The following is a 17,452-nucleotide window of genomic DNA, read 5'->3' on the forward strand; positions in this document are numbered from 1 at the left end:
GGTCACATGTTGTGCTCTTGTCTAGCCACAACGCTGCTTATGCTAAACTCCTAGCTCAAATCATTTGATTACAAGTCCACCACCCGGATTATCCGATTAAGTATATTCAACTCGATAATGCTGAAGAATTTACATCAAAAACTTTTGATAATTATTGCATGGCCATTGGGGTTGACGTTAAACATCCGGTTTTCCATGTTCACACCCAAAATGGTCTCGCCGAAGCCACAATTAAAAGGTTACAAATGGTCGCTCGAACATTGATTATGCGCACCAACCTTCCAATTTTTGCATGGGGTTATGCAATCTTGCACGCAGCTGTACTCATTCGTTTGAGGCTTACTGCCACCCAACATTTTTATGCGTCACAGTTGGTGATTGGAGTTTTTTTTTTTTTTTTTTAAGGTACGAGTTGTTAGTATGGGACTTTTGTGCCCCATGTTTAAGAGTTTTTGTTGAATGTATTGTGTTTGATGAAATTTTTTATAGCTTATTAGGATCTTTTCACCTTGCTAGAGGGTCTTTTATTGCAAGATAATAACCACCAAAGAGACTTTAATAGAGGAAGTTGGGTTTAAACTCATTGGTTCCATGGTGGTGTCATTGGTGTCCAAAAAAAAAATGGCATTGAAAATTAAATCTGCAAGATACCGGAGCTAAGTGTTGTCTTTTCCTTAAGTTTTCGTACATAATTTTTCTTGGAGGTTAGATATGATCAAGTTTAGTTCATCAAACTCAACTTCTGTTAATTATATGTTCACTATCCTCTCGAAAGGGTGTTCAAAATTTCAAATCAAAATTCGTTTATATTTATGTGATCAAACCAACCCTATACCTTCATAGTAGGGATTTGGGGTTTTAAGAAGCTTCATCTTTGATGGTAAGAGGGACTTGAAGAAAACATACATGATATGCATTTTTTCTTTCGTGCCATGTAAGATGGATTGAAACCACATTTACGACAATGTCCATATGTGAAATGTACTTTTCAAAAAAAAAATTAGCAAGCGCGATCGCGGCCCTTCCGTACGCACTTACGCATATTTGGTTGTGCGGTTTATGTGGCAATTGCACCGCTACAACGTACCAAAATGGGCCCTCAACGAAGAATGGGTATATATGTTGGATATGATTCTCCTTCAATCATCCGCTACTTAGAACCCTTGACAGGTGATCTCTTTACCGCAAGATTTGCGGATTGTCACTTTGATGAGACAGTATTCCCGTCGTTAGGGAGAAATCAGAACGTTAACTTTCAACCGGAATGACATGAATTGTTGTGGTATGTCCCCACTTTGTCTCATCTGGATCCCCGAACCGCACTGTCCGAAACTAAAGTGCATCGAATTATCAATCTTCAGAACATAACATATTCATAACCTGATGTGTCTTGTGACATCGCTCAAGTGACGAGGTCACACGTACCTACTGCAAATGTGCCTGTAAGGATATATGTCCCCATCACAAGACGTAGCGTCTCCTTGGGAGAAGCTGGGCACGACACCACTGTCAATGAAGGTGGCGTGGCGGCCAATGAGGTCACGGGTCCCTCAAGGAAGCGCGGAGACCTTTAAGTTCGATGGATTCTTGTTCGAGAAAAAATAGCAAATTCGGCAAGGTTTTAAACGAGGCAACATGAAAAATGTCATCGACGTTACAATTGACGTCACGTTTGGATGCCATAAGGGAGAGTGTTGTAGTTCACCCAATTTTATGATTGGTCCAAACAGGAATATGAATCCTTCTGTAATAGAGAAAATATATTTAGTCTTAGATTTCCTATCCATATTCTGAATAAGATTCCTTGTTGTCAGGGGCGGATTCACATAGAACCCAGATTAGGCACTTGCCTAGACTGGGTTTTTGAGTTTACACTGATTTGGTGTAGGCAAGGTATGTGAAAATGGCAGAAATTGGGCAAAATCTTCATAATTGCCTCAAGAATCTATAGCTTCCCTCTAATTTTCCTCTCTTCCCCTCCTGCCATTGTCTTGCCTTACCTGAAAAAAATTTCTGGCTCCGCCCCTGCTTGTTGTATTAGATTTAGATTCTATGTAACTTTTGTACTCTTGTCCCTATATAAAGGGCTTATTATCAATGAAGAAGTATGCATTATTCTTTCTCAAATTTTCTCATTTTGCATTGTTTAATAAGCTTGTGTTTTCATGCAGTAAAATTGGAGCTATAAAATTAAAATTATTATTATTATGCCCTGTACAATTTATTTCAGTGGCATAAATCTTTCATTAATTTGTAAGTGGGAGATCTAGTTGTAGTTTTGAGTTGTTGATATAATCACAAAAATTATTATTGTAACTCAATTTCACACCAATTATAAGTCATTTTATCGTATATGTGTGAATAATAAACACAAAGATTTAGAATTGATTTCCTCTATGCAAACCAAACGGGGTTCAAGAAATCAAGAGTAACCCAATTTGCTTAGAAATTACAGGTCCAAAATAGGCAGAAGTAAGGGAGCGGATCCTCTCCTGAGCCACTTAATGACCTGAGCTACCTGCGCTCTCTACGAGATGACGACACGTGTCCAGACTCATCTAACGGTTTACATAGTGCCACATTGACTCTCCCAACTCTTCTCTCTCTCTAACCCATAGAACCACTGCCATCAGAAGCATTGGCGAAACCATAGCCTCATCCTTACTGATGCTCCCAACTCTTCGATTCCTTAATGTCATGTTCGCATCCGATTCGCAGATTATACTCTCTCTATTATCCAAAACCCAGTTTCGCAGGTACTCTCTCTTTCTCTGTTAAGTTTTTTGACTCGTTCTTATGAGTTTTGGTGGTTGCTAATTTCCTTCTGGGATTGGTTGCGATTGAATTGATGGGTTCAATTCTGGGGCTAGGTGTTCAAAATGATGGGTTTCTTCCCTGTAAAATTTCATCAACTAATACCTGGGTACTGGGTATGAATGACCCATTGCAATTTTCAATTAATACTGAATTATCTGGGCTTGTTTTTCATCCCTCGAATTTGGGGATCTGCATTTTAGATTGATTTGTTCAATGATTGAGTTGTTTGGACTTTTGGAGCCAGAGTAGCGGATTTTGGAGTAGCTAAGGTGGTTGATGCAACTGGAAAAAGGGCTAAATCCAGTCGGTCATTGCCGGTTCTTGTGGTTACATTGCTCCAGGTTAGTGATTGAATTGCTCATTGGCCTACTTAAATTTCTGTTTTTAACATCACTTTTATTCAAATATGGGATTGCCTTGAATTAAGTTCATGTTGGGTTTTCTGAGAACAGAACATTGCTGGGTTTTCTGAGACAAGTTCTCAGCATTCATCTAGCAACAATATGACCAAATTGGGTGCCTGGCTTAATACTAGGACCAAAAGGCAACCATGACAGTGAAAATTATATAATCAATACCCCATTTCAAACTATTACGTGAGCAAGAACCCATTTCAAACTTTCACCTTCCATCATTCCATGGCCTTAATACTATGGCTTTTTTCAATATAATTTAAATGCTATCTTTTCTCATCAGTTTTCCAGCTTTCCAAAAGCTAACCCCCTTGTTGCTGTTGTGGAGGAAAGCACTGTTCTAGAGGAGAACTCTGCTCTGGTGCAGAATCCTGTTCTCGCGTTGAATTTTCAAGAGCCTGCAAAATAATTGCAAGAAAAGAGCAGAATGTATAAATCTTGTTTGCTAGATGAATCTAAACACTTGATTAATAATCTAGCAAGGTAGCAATTGATTATGTCACCCATTAGATGGCGTATAATGAACACTAAAGCGTATTGGAGAGCCAGAAATCTTAACAATGAATTGGGATGTTTATGCTTATATATGAAAAGCTGAGAAAATTCGATTGCCTTTTTTTATTAATGCAATTTTACTTGTGCAGATGGCTTACAATGAAGAGGAATTGGAAGAGTGAGCTTTTTTGGATTGATTTATGCTTGGATTGATTCATGCTTGATGATGATCATAAGTTCTGAAGAATTTGAAAGCATCAGAAGTTGCTGGTGGAGCCAAGGAAGTATGCAGAGAAGCCAGCCAAGTTTGTGAGTCCAAAATGCAGCCCCCACTTCATCCAGCAGCCTCGTTGAATCAGCTTACCTCTTATGTAGTTTAGCTAATGGCAAAACCAAAGTACTTGTCATGTATAGTTCCTTGGTGGAGTAAAAGAGATGTTAGCCGTGATCTTTTCATGGCTGGTACTTAGAATTTTCTTTGTTTTTGTTTGTTTATAAAGGATACTCGACAAACCTTACTTTTATGTAATTAATCATGTTGAAGATAAATAAATTTTCTTTTTACCATTCTCAGTTCATTTAAGCTTGTTTATAGTCAGCAAGTCTTCAATATGAACTAAAGCAATGAAAAGAGTGCCAAATCGGACATAAACCAGTTTGGAACCCAGAAATTGGTATTCTATATATGTAACCCAGAAATTGGTTCCAGTTTGGAAGTTAGCAAGTACAAGGCTGCACATTTGCCCTCTCTTAAAGAAACAAAACAGTAAGCTGCACATTTGCCCTCTCTTAAACAAACAAAACAGTAAGCTGCAGAATTGTCTTCTCCATTTCCTATAAAAACTATACAGAAGCTGCAGAATTGCCTTCTCCATTTCCTAGAAAAACTATACAGCAGCCTGCACTGCACAATTGCCTTCTCCATGAAGCCTGCACTGCACAATTGCCTTCTCCATTCTTTACAAAAACTGTACAGAAGCCTGCACTGCACAATTGCCCTTTCCATTTCTTATAAAAACAAAACAAAAGCCTGCAACTCTTCTCTTACAAAAACAAAACAGAATGATGCAGAACCTGCTAAAAACAAACCAATTTCATATAAATTACACAGACAATATATGAAAGACCAACATATGACAGAACAATATATGAAGACAAACCTTTCATATCCAGAGGCCATGAAAAATTGCATTTCATTGGGTATCGTTGTTTAAATCAAACTCCTAGGATATATATAGTGAAACACATAATGGTTAGTGATATTGAAATCTAATACCACAACTCTTAAGACCAACTAAATAAATATTGATATACCTGACTACAAGCAAGAAATCTAAGTGAAGATGCAGATATATCTTGTTCCAGAAATTGGTCTGCATTACATGTTAGATCAGCAGCAATATTCTCTTCATCACATAGTGGATCAATAGTCACCTTGTATACATTATTCATTGCATCAGGAGTTACCTGAATTATAAAAATTCAAGAATGATATCTGTAAGTAAATTTAAACAAACTAATAAGAGATTAGTTTTATAGAAACAAGAATACCTCAATAGCTTTTTTACTAGATTGTTTCTGTCTTTTATTTTTTTCCATGCTTATCTCCAATTGACTCTTGATTCGCCGTTTTCTTCCTCTAGAAGATTCCTTTTTCTTCAGTCCCTTTGCATTCACCACATTACCATTGAGTTGTTCAATAGGAGTAGATTGAGTTGTATGTTCATTCTCATCCCCATTAGCATTCATTTCAGACCATAGCAAGTCTTCAATTTCTTTTGCTAATTTCTCTGCATGTATCATTGCTAATTTGTATGCCTTTTCATTTTCAGAAGCCCTGTTTGATATCCTAATGTAGGTGGAACATAAGGATCTGTACCAAGAGGCTTGTTGCAACTTAGGGTCTGGTTGAATTTCACGCCCATGCATGTCTTGAACACTTTCAGCTCTAGCTTTTTTTGTCCATCTTTTTAAGATATAATGCTCAGGAATTTCTTTGATTTGCATCACTTCTCTAAGGACCTTGATAATGTGCCTACATACAACCCCTTTCATCTCAAACAATCTGCAACTACAAGAGACTATATCATCACTATCTCTCTTCACTTGGCGTTCTCTAGAGTAACCATCTCTAATAACTGTATATATCTTTCCACCATCAATATCAACACAATTTGTTATAGAAGCTTCAAGGGATGATTCAAATTGATCCTGAAAATCTTCAAATATCAGCTTAATGTAAACTCTTCTTGCTTCATATAGCATTTTCACATGCATTTTCAGAATAGGCAACCTGAAGCACATATCATATTCTGCCTCTAACTCCTTATACCTTTTATCAGCAACCATCCTCTCAAAGTGTATAAAAAACTCTGACAGATTATGGTCAGAGTCTAAATATTTTTTCAAGGCCGAGTTAAAACTTTCACTCAGTTGAGTGCTTCTTATTCCAGCTGACCATGCTCTCTTAACATACAGAAAACCCCATTTTTCTCTTAAATCATATATGCTACTTAACCAAGTATTGTCACGAGCACCATATTTATCAAGCATAGCATCCCAAGCAGATATAAGCTCATCTTCCTCCTCAACATTTTCCATGAACCTTGACAAAACACTTGTGATCCCACCTTCTTCTGTCAAAAAACTATGTCCATGCTTTATGGCATTTTGCATCATATGCCATTTGCAAAGCCTATGATATGAATCAGGCATATCATGTCGAAGAGCCTTTGCCATTGCAGCATCTTGATATGTAAATATTGTCTTTGGAGCCTTTCCAGACATTGCCCTCAAAAATGTCTCAAACAACCATATAAATGAATCAGCTGTTTCATCATACATTAGAGCCACCCCAAATATAATAGTCTCGCGGTGATGATTGAATCCGACAAACACAGCAAGAGGTCGATTAGATTTGTTAACCTTGTATGTTGTATCAAAACTAACAACATCCCCAAATTGGCCATAATCAATGATCATTTTAGCATCTGCCCAAAATAAGTTTGTTATTTGCTCCTCACTATCTAATTGCATAGCATGGTAGAATGAAGGGTTTTCCAATGTTTGATCTGAAAAATATTTCATAATATATCCAGCTTCTCCATACTCCAAGCTTCTCTGTCTCCTTGATCGAAGGTAGTTTTTTACATCCTGTTTTGTATACCCAACAACATCTCTTCCACCTGCTTGCTTACCCATCAATTCATATAGAGAAGTCACACCAATTCCAGAATCGTGTGCTAAGTCTATGTCAATGCCTTGAGAGTCTTGTACTTTCCGTTGCGAAGGTAGCATGTGGGAACATTCTTTCCCCACAAGAGGATGATTGTGCTCTTCAACAAAATGGCTAACAAAGAACTTATTGTTCCTCCTATTCAATTTAATACAAAGTTGAGCACCGCAACCTGTTCTTGTCTCTGCTCTGGGTTTTCTGATCATGTAATCCCTCTTATCTTTGGATCGAATACCTTCCTTACAGCAAACAAATAATCTTGAAGTGAGTTCTTTTGTTCTTTTATTCTTACCATGAGTCTCCCTTCTAATACTAAACCCCTTTTTTCCTCCATATCTATTGTAGAAGTCATAAGCTGCTTGTTCAGAATCAAACTCCATTCCTTTTCTAGGTTTCCAATCCAACTCCAAATCAGAATTCTCAATATCAATGTTTGTAGCACCCAATGAATTATCCATCTGCAACCAATTTCTTATATAGTAATTATAACAATCTGCAACTGACACTTACTAAACTAAAAAAGGACTACCGATACAACAAACCAAGGCAGCTACAGATCAATAATCAGACCCAAAAAAAAAAATACTGTAGATACAAAAATTACATTGCCTTGATGCGTTCTTATGGTTTGATATCAATAATAAAGCACTGAATCCTACTTGGTCAATATCAAATACAAGATTCCTACACTCTAAGACACACAATATGAAGAGAGAACTTTGAAAAAAAAAAAAAAAAACCCAAAATAATGGAGTATTACGCTTACCTCTGGCAATGGAATGCAGGAGAAAGTGAGAAGACACAAAGCTAAAGTTTTGAACTTTTGATTAGATCTCCCTGCACATAGCCATTGAATTTAAAGACTGAAGACTTGTGTTTTTTTTTGTTTCATAGCAGAAGCAGCCAAGAACAAGAGTAAGAGAGCGGGGAAACGAAACCAAGAGCGCGGGCTGCGTGGCAACATAAAACTCAAAAAAAAATTGGAGATAGAAAACCTAAATTTGTTGTGAGCCATCGGATGTTAAGTTGGCCACGTGTCATGATCTGAGAGAGAGCTCAGGCAGTTCAGGTCTCTAATTTGCTCAGGAGAGGATCCTCTCCCCAGAAGTAAAGAGTGTTATTTTTTTGGCCGAGGAAAACCCCAATCGCCTGAACGATGTCGTATTGGTCGAATGTGCAGGACAATACAAACGACGTCGTGTAAGTTTGAAGTCCGCCTACACCACTCTGCCTTTCTCTCAGTCTCTCGTACTTGTCAGCACAATTAGCTCCGTCGCTTCTTGAAAGAAATGGCGTCCAAAACCCTAATTCGAACCGGAGCTTCTCTGATGAACCGGTTCCTATCAAAACCACTGCTCCACCCGAACCCGAATTCGACTCACCAGAACCAGATTGTATCCCACGCCCTCGAAATCACTCCCAAGCTATTCCCCTCTCTCTCCAACTTCGACACCTCCCTCCGTTTTCCCCAAAACGACGCCGGATCGATCACAAGGGTCTTCAATGAGGGCTTCGTGCACCCTTGCGGCCTCCCTTATCTCCCGCTCATCTTACCTGAAGGTACTCTCTAGTTCTCTGGCATCATGGGTTTAAGCTCATTTCGGATTGTTAAACGAAATTTGAATTCTTTTCGGCGTTTAGAATTTGTTTGGTCTATTAGAATTGTAGGAGAGAAATTAAAATCATCAAAGTTTGCAGCTTTATCTATCTAGAGTGGGGAGATTTCAGGGTTTTAGCCGATCACTTTGATTTGGGTTTTGTTTTGTTGCTGAGAAATTTTGGAATTGCAGAAGTTTATTTTGTTGAATAGGAGTGAAAATGTTGGTTGACTTGAGTTTATAGATTTGAAAGGGAAGGAAGCATTTCAGTAGTAATGCCATGTGCTCTGAGGTGAACAAGTTTTGATGGGATGTTGAACTGAAATACTGGGTCTCATGGGCTTGGGTTTTTAATCATTTTATGGATTTTGTTGTTGAGGCTTAATGTATGTTGCATGACACATCGTGCTTTGGAATTAACATCTTTGTTTCTTGAGGTAAGCCATTAATTTTGTGATCCCATGATAGGAGTGCAACATGCCTAATGTTTAAACTGGAGTTCAACTATTAAGAGCCACAATAACTACAATCACATAGAAAACAGGAAGATTCTTAAATTCATTAGATTCTACAAGTTGAATTTTGAATTTCCCATGTCCTAATATAAAGAAGGAAACAACCTTCATATCAACATACTTCAATAATCTTATACTAGGTTTATGATCAATGTATTTCAGCTAATGCAGGACAGAAGTAAGTTTGTTTTGTGATATAAATTGTTTGTGGGGAGAAGTTGCTTTGGATAATGAGATTATATTCGTAAAGTATGTTAAAAGTTTCACATCACTTGCATATCTTTGTCAAGTTGTGTTGTTCAAATGGATTTGTGTGTTAAGTTAGAGATCATTTTTATCAGCATTGTATGGTTGATTAATTTCTTCCCCTGTTAGAAATATGATCGGCACTATAACCTGGGAGCCAAATTCTCTGCTAGTTGTCCTGTAGGCAATGCCAGCCAAGTGTGCTGCATGCCAACCAGATAAATGGCTTGCACAAAAGTAATTTGGACACAGTTTGTGTTTCCCTTTGGTTTCCACTTACCCGGTATGTAATTTATTCCTCAGGAGATGACTCTTCATCTAATGAGCCAATGATATTATTTCCGAAGCGGACATTCCAGCCTAGTACTATCAGGCGTAAGAGGAACCATGGCTTTTTTGCTCGGTATCTCTCTCTCTCCACACACACACACCATCTGATATGTGATATATATATATATATATATATAACTTATTTTTCATTCTAGAATTGGTTTTTATCTTATGTTATATAATGTACCATAAGTTGAATTTTAAACAGCTTTTAGAATAATAATTATGCCTTTGTTATGCACAGTCTTATATTGCAAAGTTTAGGTTTAGCTGGTTATGAAGGAATAAGATGACTCTGGTTGGCTTAAGTGCTACCCATAGCCTCAATGTTTTTCTGTAATAGCAATGTTAGTGAGCATATTTACAGCATGTAATTTCAGTTCTCTGGATGGTATATTCTTAAAGTTAGCCTTGTTCAGACCACTTGAGACATCATTGAAATGTAATGCTACTTCGACCGTCATATCAGCCTATTAAAACACTTCATCTTATGTTAGTCTAATCTTCAGTTAAATTCAGTTTTTGTTTCACTGATCTCCCATTTGGTGGGCTTTTACAAGGACAATTTTTTATCTTTTGGCACAATTTTGTCTTATCTTATGCTCATGTCTCAACTCGGTCAAGATTTTGCATGAATGACTCTTATATTTATCACATGAACAGCAAGGCAACCAAGGGTGGACGGAGAGTAATTGCTCGAAGAATAGCAAAGGGTCGAGCAAGAATTACAGCTTAGCATCTCTTTCCCCGGCATATTGTCATTGATCAAAAGAGCGATAATCTAGTTTAGAAGCTCATATTTATCTTTGGAGCTTGTAGTTGCTCATAGCCTCGAAGTACCCAGGCTTTTTTTTTTGAATTTTTCATAGATCTTTTTGTTACCTCAGTATTTCATACTGTTTGTGAGTTTTTGTTTGGCCTTATTTCAGAGGTCGTGCAGAGCTGATTTGTAATTTTGTACTATCAACTATCCAATCCACTCACAATTCAATAGCAAGGACTTAGGATTCGAATCCCAAGTGATTATACAGTGTTTCACAACAAAAGGACGCATTGTTTATCTCAGCATTTCTTCAAATAAGGATCCTTAGAATGCTCGAGCTTTATTTGGACGTCCAATTTTTTGTTTTTGTTCTCCTTTTTTTGTTTCTGTGTTTTTTTTTTTTTGGGTCCGCAGCGACATAAAAGAGAACAATAAGACAAGTTAAACTATTTGTCAGTGGCAACGTGAATAACATGTAGTAAGAAATTGTAGATTGATTGAAACAATTTGCATATGTCACAACAAGTTGACTATTAGCTAGCAAACATAAACAGGATCCGGCTTTATTTGATTCTCATAAATAGTGAACAGAGAGAGTTCCTCAGTAGGAAAATAATAATGGATCAGTTGCTAGAGTAGAGTACAAGTGATATACAAATATAGAATACTTTGATGGGAATACATCAGTATAACAAAACCAACACGTGAAAGAGATCAGTACAAATCTTTATACATATATATTGAGCAAGCATTACTCCTTTTAGGAGCCTCATCTAGCAACATTTAGTTGTCTAGTTATGAGAATAACGATACCTTATGATGTGAATTACAGGAAATAAATATACGCATTGTTTCGTTTATGAACATTAATTCCAACCATACAATCAAGGTAACTAATTTGAATTTATAGTGCCATCCCTAGCGAGCTAGCTAGCCAGGCTTCCCAAGCTTGAAAGAACATTAGGGTTCGTGATGAATAATTGGCTACTTGGTAGTGGTAACAAGGATGAAGACGCGGATGACGGAGACGGCTGTGATAACATTGGCAACGATGATATGACGGGATCAACTAATTCCAGCTGATTGGAGGGAAGCTGCAGATCGAAAGGATTATAAGAGCCATGATCACCAAATGGACCGAAACACGATGGAACTTTTGCAAGTGAGTCAAGTTCTTGTGGAGGATGATTATCAGGTGGATCAAATGGCATTGCTCTGCAAGCACTGCCATCAATATTGATCTCACAAGACTGAGGCATTGTGGGTACAACTGATACATTCTCATGATCATAACCTGGTAGAGAAGCCACACTCGGAACCATAAGCTCATTTCCAATATTAAAATGTGGAGCAACTTCAATATTGTTGAGAATTTGATCTTGTTGATGATTCGAATCAAATAGATGGGGTTGATAACCTAATGACCATGACGAATCATATGACGATGAATAGTTTGATGGTAATTGGATGGGGGTTGGAAAATGAAGGCGGTTGGAACTATAATTGGTGTAGTCTAACTTGAAAATACTATGATCACCATGGTAGAAACTAGATGGTGGCAATGGTGTTGGAACGGGAAGGTAAGGCTGTTCTTGTTGAAGACCGAAATTAGGGTTTGTGATTAGAGTAGTGAAGAAACTTTCCTGATCAGAACCAGCACTACTAGGGTTAAGAAAATGAGAGAATGAGACCAAAGCTGGAATGACTTCATGGGGGATAAGCTTCTTCTTTATGCTCGAGTTCCAAAAGTTCTTCACTTCATTATCTGTTCTTCCTGGTAGGTGCTTGGCTATCTGAGCCCATCTGCTCAAATATCACGCGCGCAAAAAATATTAACCATAATTAACATGATAATTAATTTGGTAAATGATGAAGCTAATAATTATCTCACACACACAAACACAAAATATATATATATATATATATATATAAAGAGAGGATCAGAGGCGGATGTATGCACTGCCCCAAAAGTGCGGATGTCGATACTTCTGCAGCGTTCAGGCGTCGACAGCGGCGCGGATCTTGCCGGACGGAGGCCAGGGGTCGATCTTGACCTTCTTCTTGCTGGTGGACTCGTCGTCTACCAGTTTGCAGTCGCCCTTGATCGGGCTTGAAGTTTCAGGTGAGGTCGCTGCCCAGAACCTTCGACCTCGATCTCCATGGTGAAGCGGTTGGAGATGCCCCTGGCCCCCGTCCGGCCCGCGCCGCCATAGGCGCCAGAACGCTACAGAAACATCGATGTCCCCACTTTTGAGGCAATGCGGACGTCCGTCTCAAAACGAGCCTCTACATACATACATACATATATATCACCCAAGTCATATTAATTTACCTGTTGCCTAAAATGCTATGGAGTTGAATGATGAGTGCAGCTTCCTGGGAAGAGAAGCTCCCACGTTTCAAGTCGGGTCTCAGATAATTTATCCATCTCAGTCTGCAGCTCTTTCCACATCTTTGGAGACCTGCCTCAGTTATTAGACCCATTAAAACCCACAATAAACAGAAATAAGATAAGTTTGAGTTTTAACAAATTATAACGAGTACTTCATCACAAAAATATAAATTTCAAACCAATTATAATGAACATATAATATAGATTACCTGCAAGTTTAGGAACTGAGCTCCAGCAGCCATGGCCGTAATTCGTAATGTAGTTTATGAGCTTTTCATCTTCTTCTGGGGACCATAGCCCTCTCTTCACTTTCTGTTTGTTGCAGCATGAGTGATGTCCCATCTCTCTCGCTCAAATCACCCCAGTAGTGGCAGAAGAAGATCAGCAATATTGGGTCTATATATAGTTGTGTAAATGAATTTAAAAATGAATACCACAAAGAGATAAAGGAAAGTAAAAAGCTCTCTAGCTATATAGCTGTAAGAAAGCCAGGTTATAATCTATACGATTGAAACAGTGAAAGAATTATGCGATTGAAGTATTGGTTCTCAGAAAATGAATGACATGGAAGAGCAAGTACAGATGAGGTGGTGAAATTAATGGAGGGGTGGCACTGAGTGATATATATATATATATATATGGTGGTGGCCCGATTAGGGTTTGTGGAAAGGGGCTAAAAACTGCAGCATCCTTCTGCGAGACTTGTATGGATTATAATAATGGAACCCATAGCTAGTCCCAGCTCCCATTTCAGAGATGGGGTTTGGCTGTACACATGTTTCCCATGCAGGGTGGCGGGTCCCACTCTCCTTTCGACCTAAACGTACGTACCCAGAATTTGAGCGATGTGTGCTGTACGTACTTGGTGTTGAAGGCTTAAAATTTTATTATGAATTTCGATCAAGTTCGATCCAACTCGATCATGAACTAGAGATAGATTCATATATTACATTATTTTCGGGTAATATTATCAGCAATCCTAGATGTGACTCCCCTGCCCTCTTTACTTTGTGTCAATTACTCAATCACACCTTAATAATTCAACTTGTAATTCTTTTTCAGATAAACCTCGCTTTTCATTATTACTAAAAGGAAGATGGACCGGCAGCGATCTTCTGGACACCAATCACCATCTCTTTTTCGGAGAGGAGACAGCCGTGTCCTTTCTCTTCCAGGCAGAAGGTATCCCGAACAAGCCGGTGTAGTGCTTGACAGTCTAATATTCCTTTTTCTACTTAAAGAAGAAAAAAGATCCAAAACTATCATTACAAATAAAAGCATGCAATATTTGACAACTAATTATAAAAGGACTTGAGTGATAATATTTTCATAGCTGTGAAAATAATTTAGAGTCCAAGTGACTTTTTGTATATACGGTGAGATCCTAATGAGAACTTTTAAATCTAATCCTAATGAGAACTTTTAAATCTAACAGTTCACTAGTTAGAATATTGAAAATGTAATAGTAATTAAAATTTAAAACACTCATCAAAGTACTGTTGATTTGTCCAATACTGTTTTGTATAGTGGCATAAGTCTCTCATTTGTAAGTGAGAGGCTGTGAGTTAGTACATGTTGACAACTAATTATAAAAGGACTTGAGTGATAATATTTTCATAGCTGTGAAAATAATTTAGAGTCCAAGTGACTTTTTGATATACGGTGAGATCCTAATGAGAACTTTTAAATCTAACAGTTCACTAGTTAGAATATTGAAAATGTAATAGTAATTAAAATTTAAAACACTCATCAAAGTACTGTTGATTTGTCCAATACTGTTTTGTCTAGTGGCATAAGTCTCTCATTTGTAAGTGAGAGGCTGTGAGTTAGATTCACAATAGACTAGTTATTGTATTTGATAAAAAGAAAAAAAAACAAGTACTGTTGATTTGAAAATTCTCATAAAATACTAATTTTAGAGATTCTTCCTAAAGAGTCTCTCATATATGTATACAACTCTTTCCATTTGCATATAAAAGTGTATATCTGCCACCTATAGGAAGGTTAACTGAACCACAAAACGGTCAATCACCCCACTTGAAAAGTAAAGTCTAACTATCATTTTAATTAGTTTCTTTTTCCTTAGAAATTATACTTTTTTTTTTTTTTTTATCAGGTAGTTAGCTGTTAGTAACTCACACACCCACAGGGGCGGAACTACCTTCCGGTTTGAAGGGGTCCGGACCCCCCCCCCCTCCCTTAATCCTAAACCCAGGTGATGATGAATTGATTGATATATATGTGTAATAAAATAACCAATAATAATAAGAATACTCTAATATAAATCAATGACAGATTAATTAAAAATAAGGTTGCCTTTAATTTTTTCATTCTTTGAATTGATTCTATTTTTTTGAATGGGCAGTTATGTATGATTTTATTTCAAATTTATTGTTGACTTATGCATTATATTAAAAATGATTCTTAATTTATTTTTGGAGTTTTTTTTTTTTTTAACTCTATGTCTGGACCCCCCCAAACCCCAATGTTTAAATCCTGGTTCTGCCCCTGCACACCCATGCAGTGTATATATATATATATATATATATATATATATATATATATTGTGTAAGTAGAACAATTCTTACAATATCAATGAGAATATTTGATGTCAGTGAGATTTTAACTTGTGACATGATATTATTCAGGATATTCTTATTGAGGATGGTTGTAATGTAACATGAGGTTTAGGCTATATGTTCCCCTCATTGTACTTTCCAAATTTAAGTAATAATATTATAGGTGCATGGGACCGTCAATACTCCTGCCTAACTAGAGCCTTTGCCCATCTTAAAAAAAAAAAAAAAAAAATCTAACAGATCACAACTCACCGAGTCACTGCCTACTAAGGTGAATATTTAATTAAGATAAACAGGGATCGATAGTTCTATTAATTTGTTTCACCAACTTACAATCTCAATTTTTTTTTTTTGCATGATTCACTTTTCTCTACTATTTTACAGGGTTGATAAGCATTAATGAGAATTGGGAGATAAGAGGCGAGGAGAATCTCGCAGGGCCACGAGCTCCGTTTATGTTTGGATTCAGGGCTCCATTTTGTTAGAGAAAACAATAAACAAGAAAGCACTTGGCAAAGAGCAGGTTTTAATTTACATTCTGTTTTAAGGATTCTTTGTTAATATACAGATTGAAATTACTACTTTTTTGATTCTTTGCAACCTTTTCATTTTGATGAATTCAAATGGAATCCCTAAAGTAGTTTGCTGATTTGAGCTGCAAAAGTCCAAATTGTCTAATCCAAGTCATTTGGACGATTCTCTTTAATTAAGCCAGTAATATTAGTCTAATATATGCAATCAATCCTCAAATCCCATTACTAAGCCACATTTTTGAAAGAATTAAAGATGGATTAATATTTAATGTGAATGCGGAGGTAAGAAGCCCACATGTTTTGCTTTTTACATGGAATATTGACTATGAAAAAGCAAACCTTCATTTCACGAAAATTGAGCAGCTAATTAAACAATACTATGTTCCAGAAAAGTTGTACTGGTTTTGCTGGCTTGCTTGCTTCTGATTGAGAATATAAAGGTAAAAAGAATGCTTGTGATGAAAGAAATAGGACCTGACAAGATTCTTGATTAGTTTTTGCATGTGCAACAATTAGTTGTATCAGACTCGATCGTTTGCTTTATTTGATGAGCCATGAAAGGAAGCAGGCTGCAAGAGGTTTTTGTTTTTAACCCAAACTTATTGAAGAATCAATTCATGAAGATCGACATGAAAGAATGACTAGCTCAATATTCGTTGCTCTTCACCACCATTATATTAATTGACATTCTCGACTAAAATATTGTTTGACAAAGAAACTCAGTCATATTTGAAAGGTAAAAAGTTTTACATTCTTGTTCCCCAGTGGTTCTTGCATTGCTTGTGTGAACTTACATAAGCAACAAATTAATAATAGCTAGCCAAACTTAAGGTTGGTGGAAGAAGTCAATATCTTCCATAATTTATTTTTAATTGGTAGATTGAATAGGGTCGGTTAATTCAATATCTTTGTAACCTATGCCGACCTAGCGCTGTCTGCTAGGGTTTGTGGAGCGGCGCCGCTTCCGGGTATACCTTCTCCATTCATGGAGATTTTTTTCAGGCTTCGGCCTCTTCTTATTTATCCTTGCTGTTTCCAAAATCAAAGGGTTAGGTTCGTGTCTTCTATTCATTGGTTTGTTGCTTGTTAACGATGGCGGTCATATTAGCGAGGTTGGAGTAGAGTTGCTGGCGAGAGAAGGGCTTGTTAGGACGACGGTTTTTGGTGGTGGAGGGTGGGATCCGGGAGGGTCCGACCTCTTGCATTTCTTCCATGGTTGTCTCAAAGGGCCGACTCATCTCGGCGAGGATGGTGGCATTTCGAGTGAGCTGTCGTCGATCAGAGTGGGTTTTCTCCAGGCGGATCACCTGACGATGCTACTACCAGATTGTGGGTTCGTGACTTGTGCTATTCTCAGAGGAGTTGACGTCGAATTCTTCTTGGCAGTTGACGACCTTCGACGACGGAGCGGTACAAACAGTGTTGCAGGCGACATGCCATCGAGCAGTTTGGTGGACGGATGGTACGTTGGAGGCGGAAGGTTTGAACGCATTTGGACTCTAGGCAATACTTGGTGCTGGGTTTGGTGGACGGGTC

General features: G+C 37.6%; 3 protein-coding genes across 3 annotated transcripts; 1 reads left to right on the top strand and 2 right to left on the bottom strand.

Annotated features, from left to right (window-relative positions):
- Positions 1-4,769: 4,769 nt before the first annotated feature.
- Positions 4,770-7,418, bottom strand: LOC133730449 (protein FAR1-RELATED SEQUENCE 5-like). The gene is made up of 3 exons (XM_062158038.1): positions 5,277-7,418; positions 5,040-5,192; positions 4,770-4,799 (listed from the first exon to the last, which is right to left on the bottom strand). Exons 1-3 carry the CDS (start codon positions 7,416-7,418, stop codon positions 4,770-4,772), a joined length of 2,325 nt encoding a protein of 774 aa, XP_062014022.1.
- Positions 7,419-8,170: 752 nt separating this feature from the next.
- Positions 8,171-10,642, top strand: LOC133741003 (uncharacterized). The gene is made up of 3 exons (XM_062168939.1): positions 8,171-8,520; positions 9,623-9,722; positions 10,313-10,642. Exons 1-3 carry the CDS (start codon positions 8,250-8,252, stop codon positions 10,383-10,385), a joined length of 444 nt encoding a protein of 147 aa, XP_062024923.1. The 5' UTR covers positions 8,171-8,249; the 3' UTR covers positions 10,386-10,642.
- Positions 10,643-11,109: 467 nt separating this feature from the next.
- Positions 11,110-13,691, bottom strand: LOC133741011 (transcription factor MYB21). Its single transcript, XM_062168945.1, has 3 exons — positions 13,014-13,691; positions 12,745-12,874; positions 11,110-12,215 (listed from the first exon to the last, which is right to left on the bottom strand). Exons 1-3 carry the CDS (start codon positions 13,144-13,146, stop codon positions 11,339-11,341), a joined length of 1,140 nt encoding a protein of 379 aa, XP_062024929.1. The 5' UTR covers positions 13,147-13,691; the 3' UTR covers positions 11,110-11,338.
- Positions 13,692-17,452: the final 3,761 nt, after the last annotated feature.

The sequence above is a fragment of the Rosa rugosa genome, chromosome 1, assembly GCF_958449725.1.
Source record: "Rosa rugosa chromosome 1, drRosRugo1.1, whole genome shotgun sequence".
Taxonomy (NCBI): Eukaryota; Viridiplantae; Streptophyta; class Magnoliopsida; order Rosales; family Rosaceae; genus Rosa; species Rosa rugosa.

Coding starts and splice junctions, on each gene's coding strand:
- LOC133730449 (XM_062158038.1), bottom strand. CDS start 7,418: ATGGATAATTCATTGGGTGCTACAAACATTGATATTGAGAATTCTGAT. Junction 5,193..5,276: donor CTAGTAAAAAAGCTATTGAG/GTATTCTTGTTT, acceptor TTTATAATTCAG/GTAACTCCTGATGCAATGAA. Junction 4,800..5,039: donor GATTTCTTGCTTGTAGTCAG/GTATATCAATAT, acceptor TGTTTTTAGCAG/GTTCTGCATCATTCTGTTTT.
- LOC133741003 (XM_062168939.1), top strand. CDS start 8,250: ATGGCGTCCAAAACCCTAATTCGAACCGGAGCTTCTCTGATGAACCGG. Junction 8,521..9,622: donor CCCGCTCATCTTACCTGAAG/GTACTCTCTAGT, acceptor TTTATTCCTCAG/GAGATGACTCTTCATCTAAT. Junction 9,723..10,312: donor AACCATGGCTTTTTTGCTCG/GTATCTCTCTCT, acceptor TCACATGAACAG/CAAGGCAACCAAGGGTGGAC.
- LOC133741011 (XM_062168945.1), bottom strand. CDS start 13,146: ATGGGACATCACTCATGCTGCAACAAACAGAAAGTGAAGAGAGGGCTA. Junction 12,875..13,013: donor CTCAGTTCCTAAACTTGCAG/GTAATCTATATT, acceptor TAACTGAGGCAG/GTCTCCAAAGATGTGGAAAG. Junction 12,216..12,744: donor CATAGCATTTTAGGCAACAG/GTAAATTAATAT, acceptor ATATTTGAGCAG/ATGGGCTCAGATAGCCAAGC.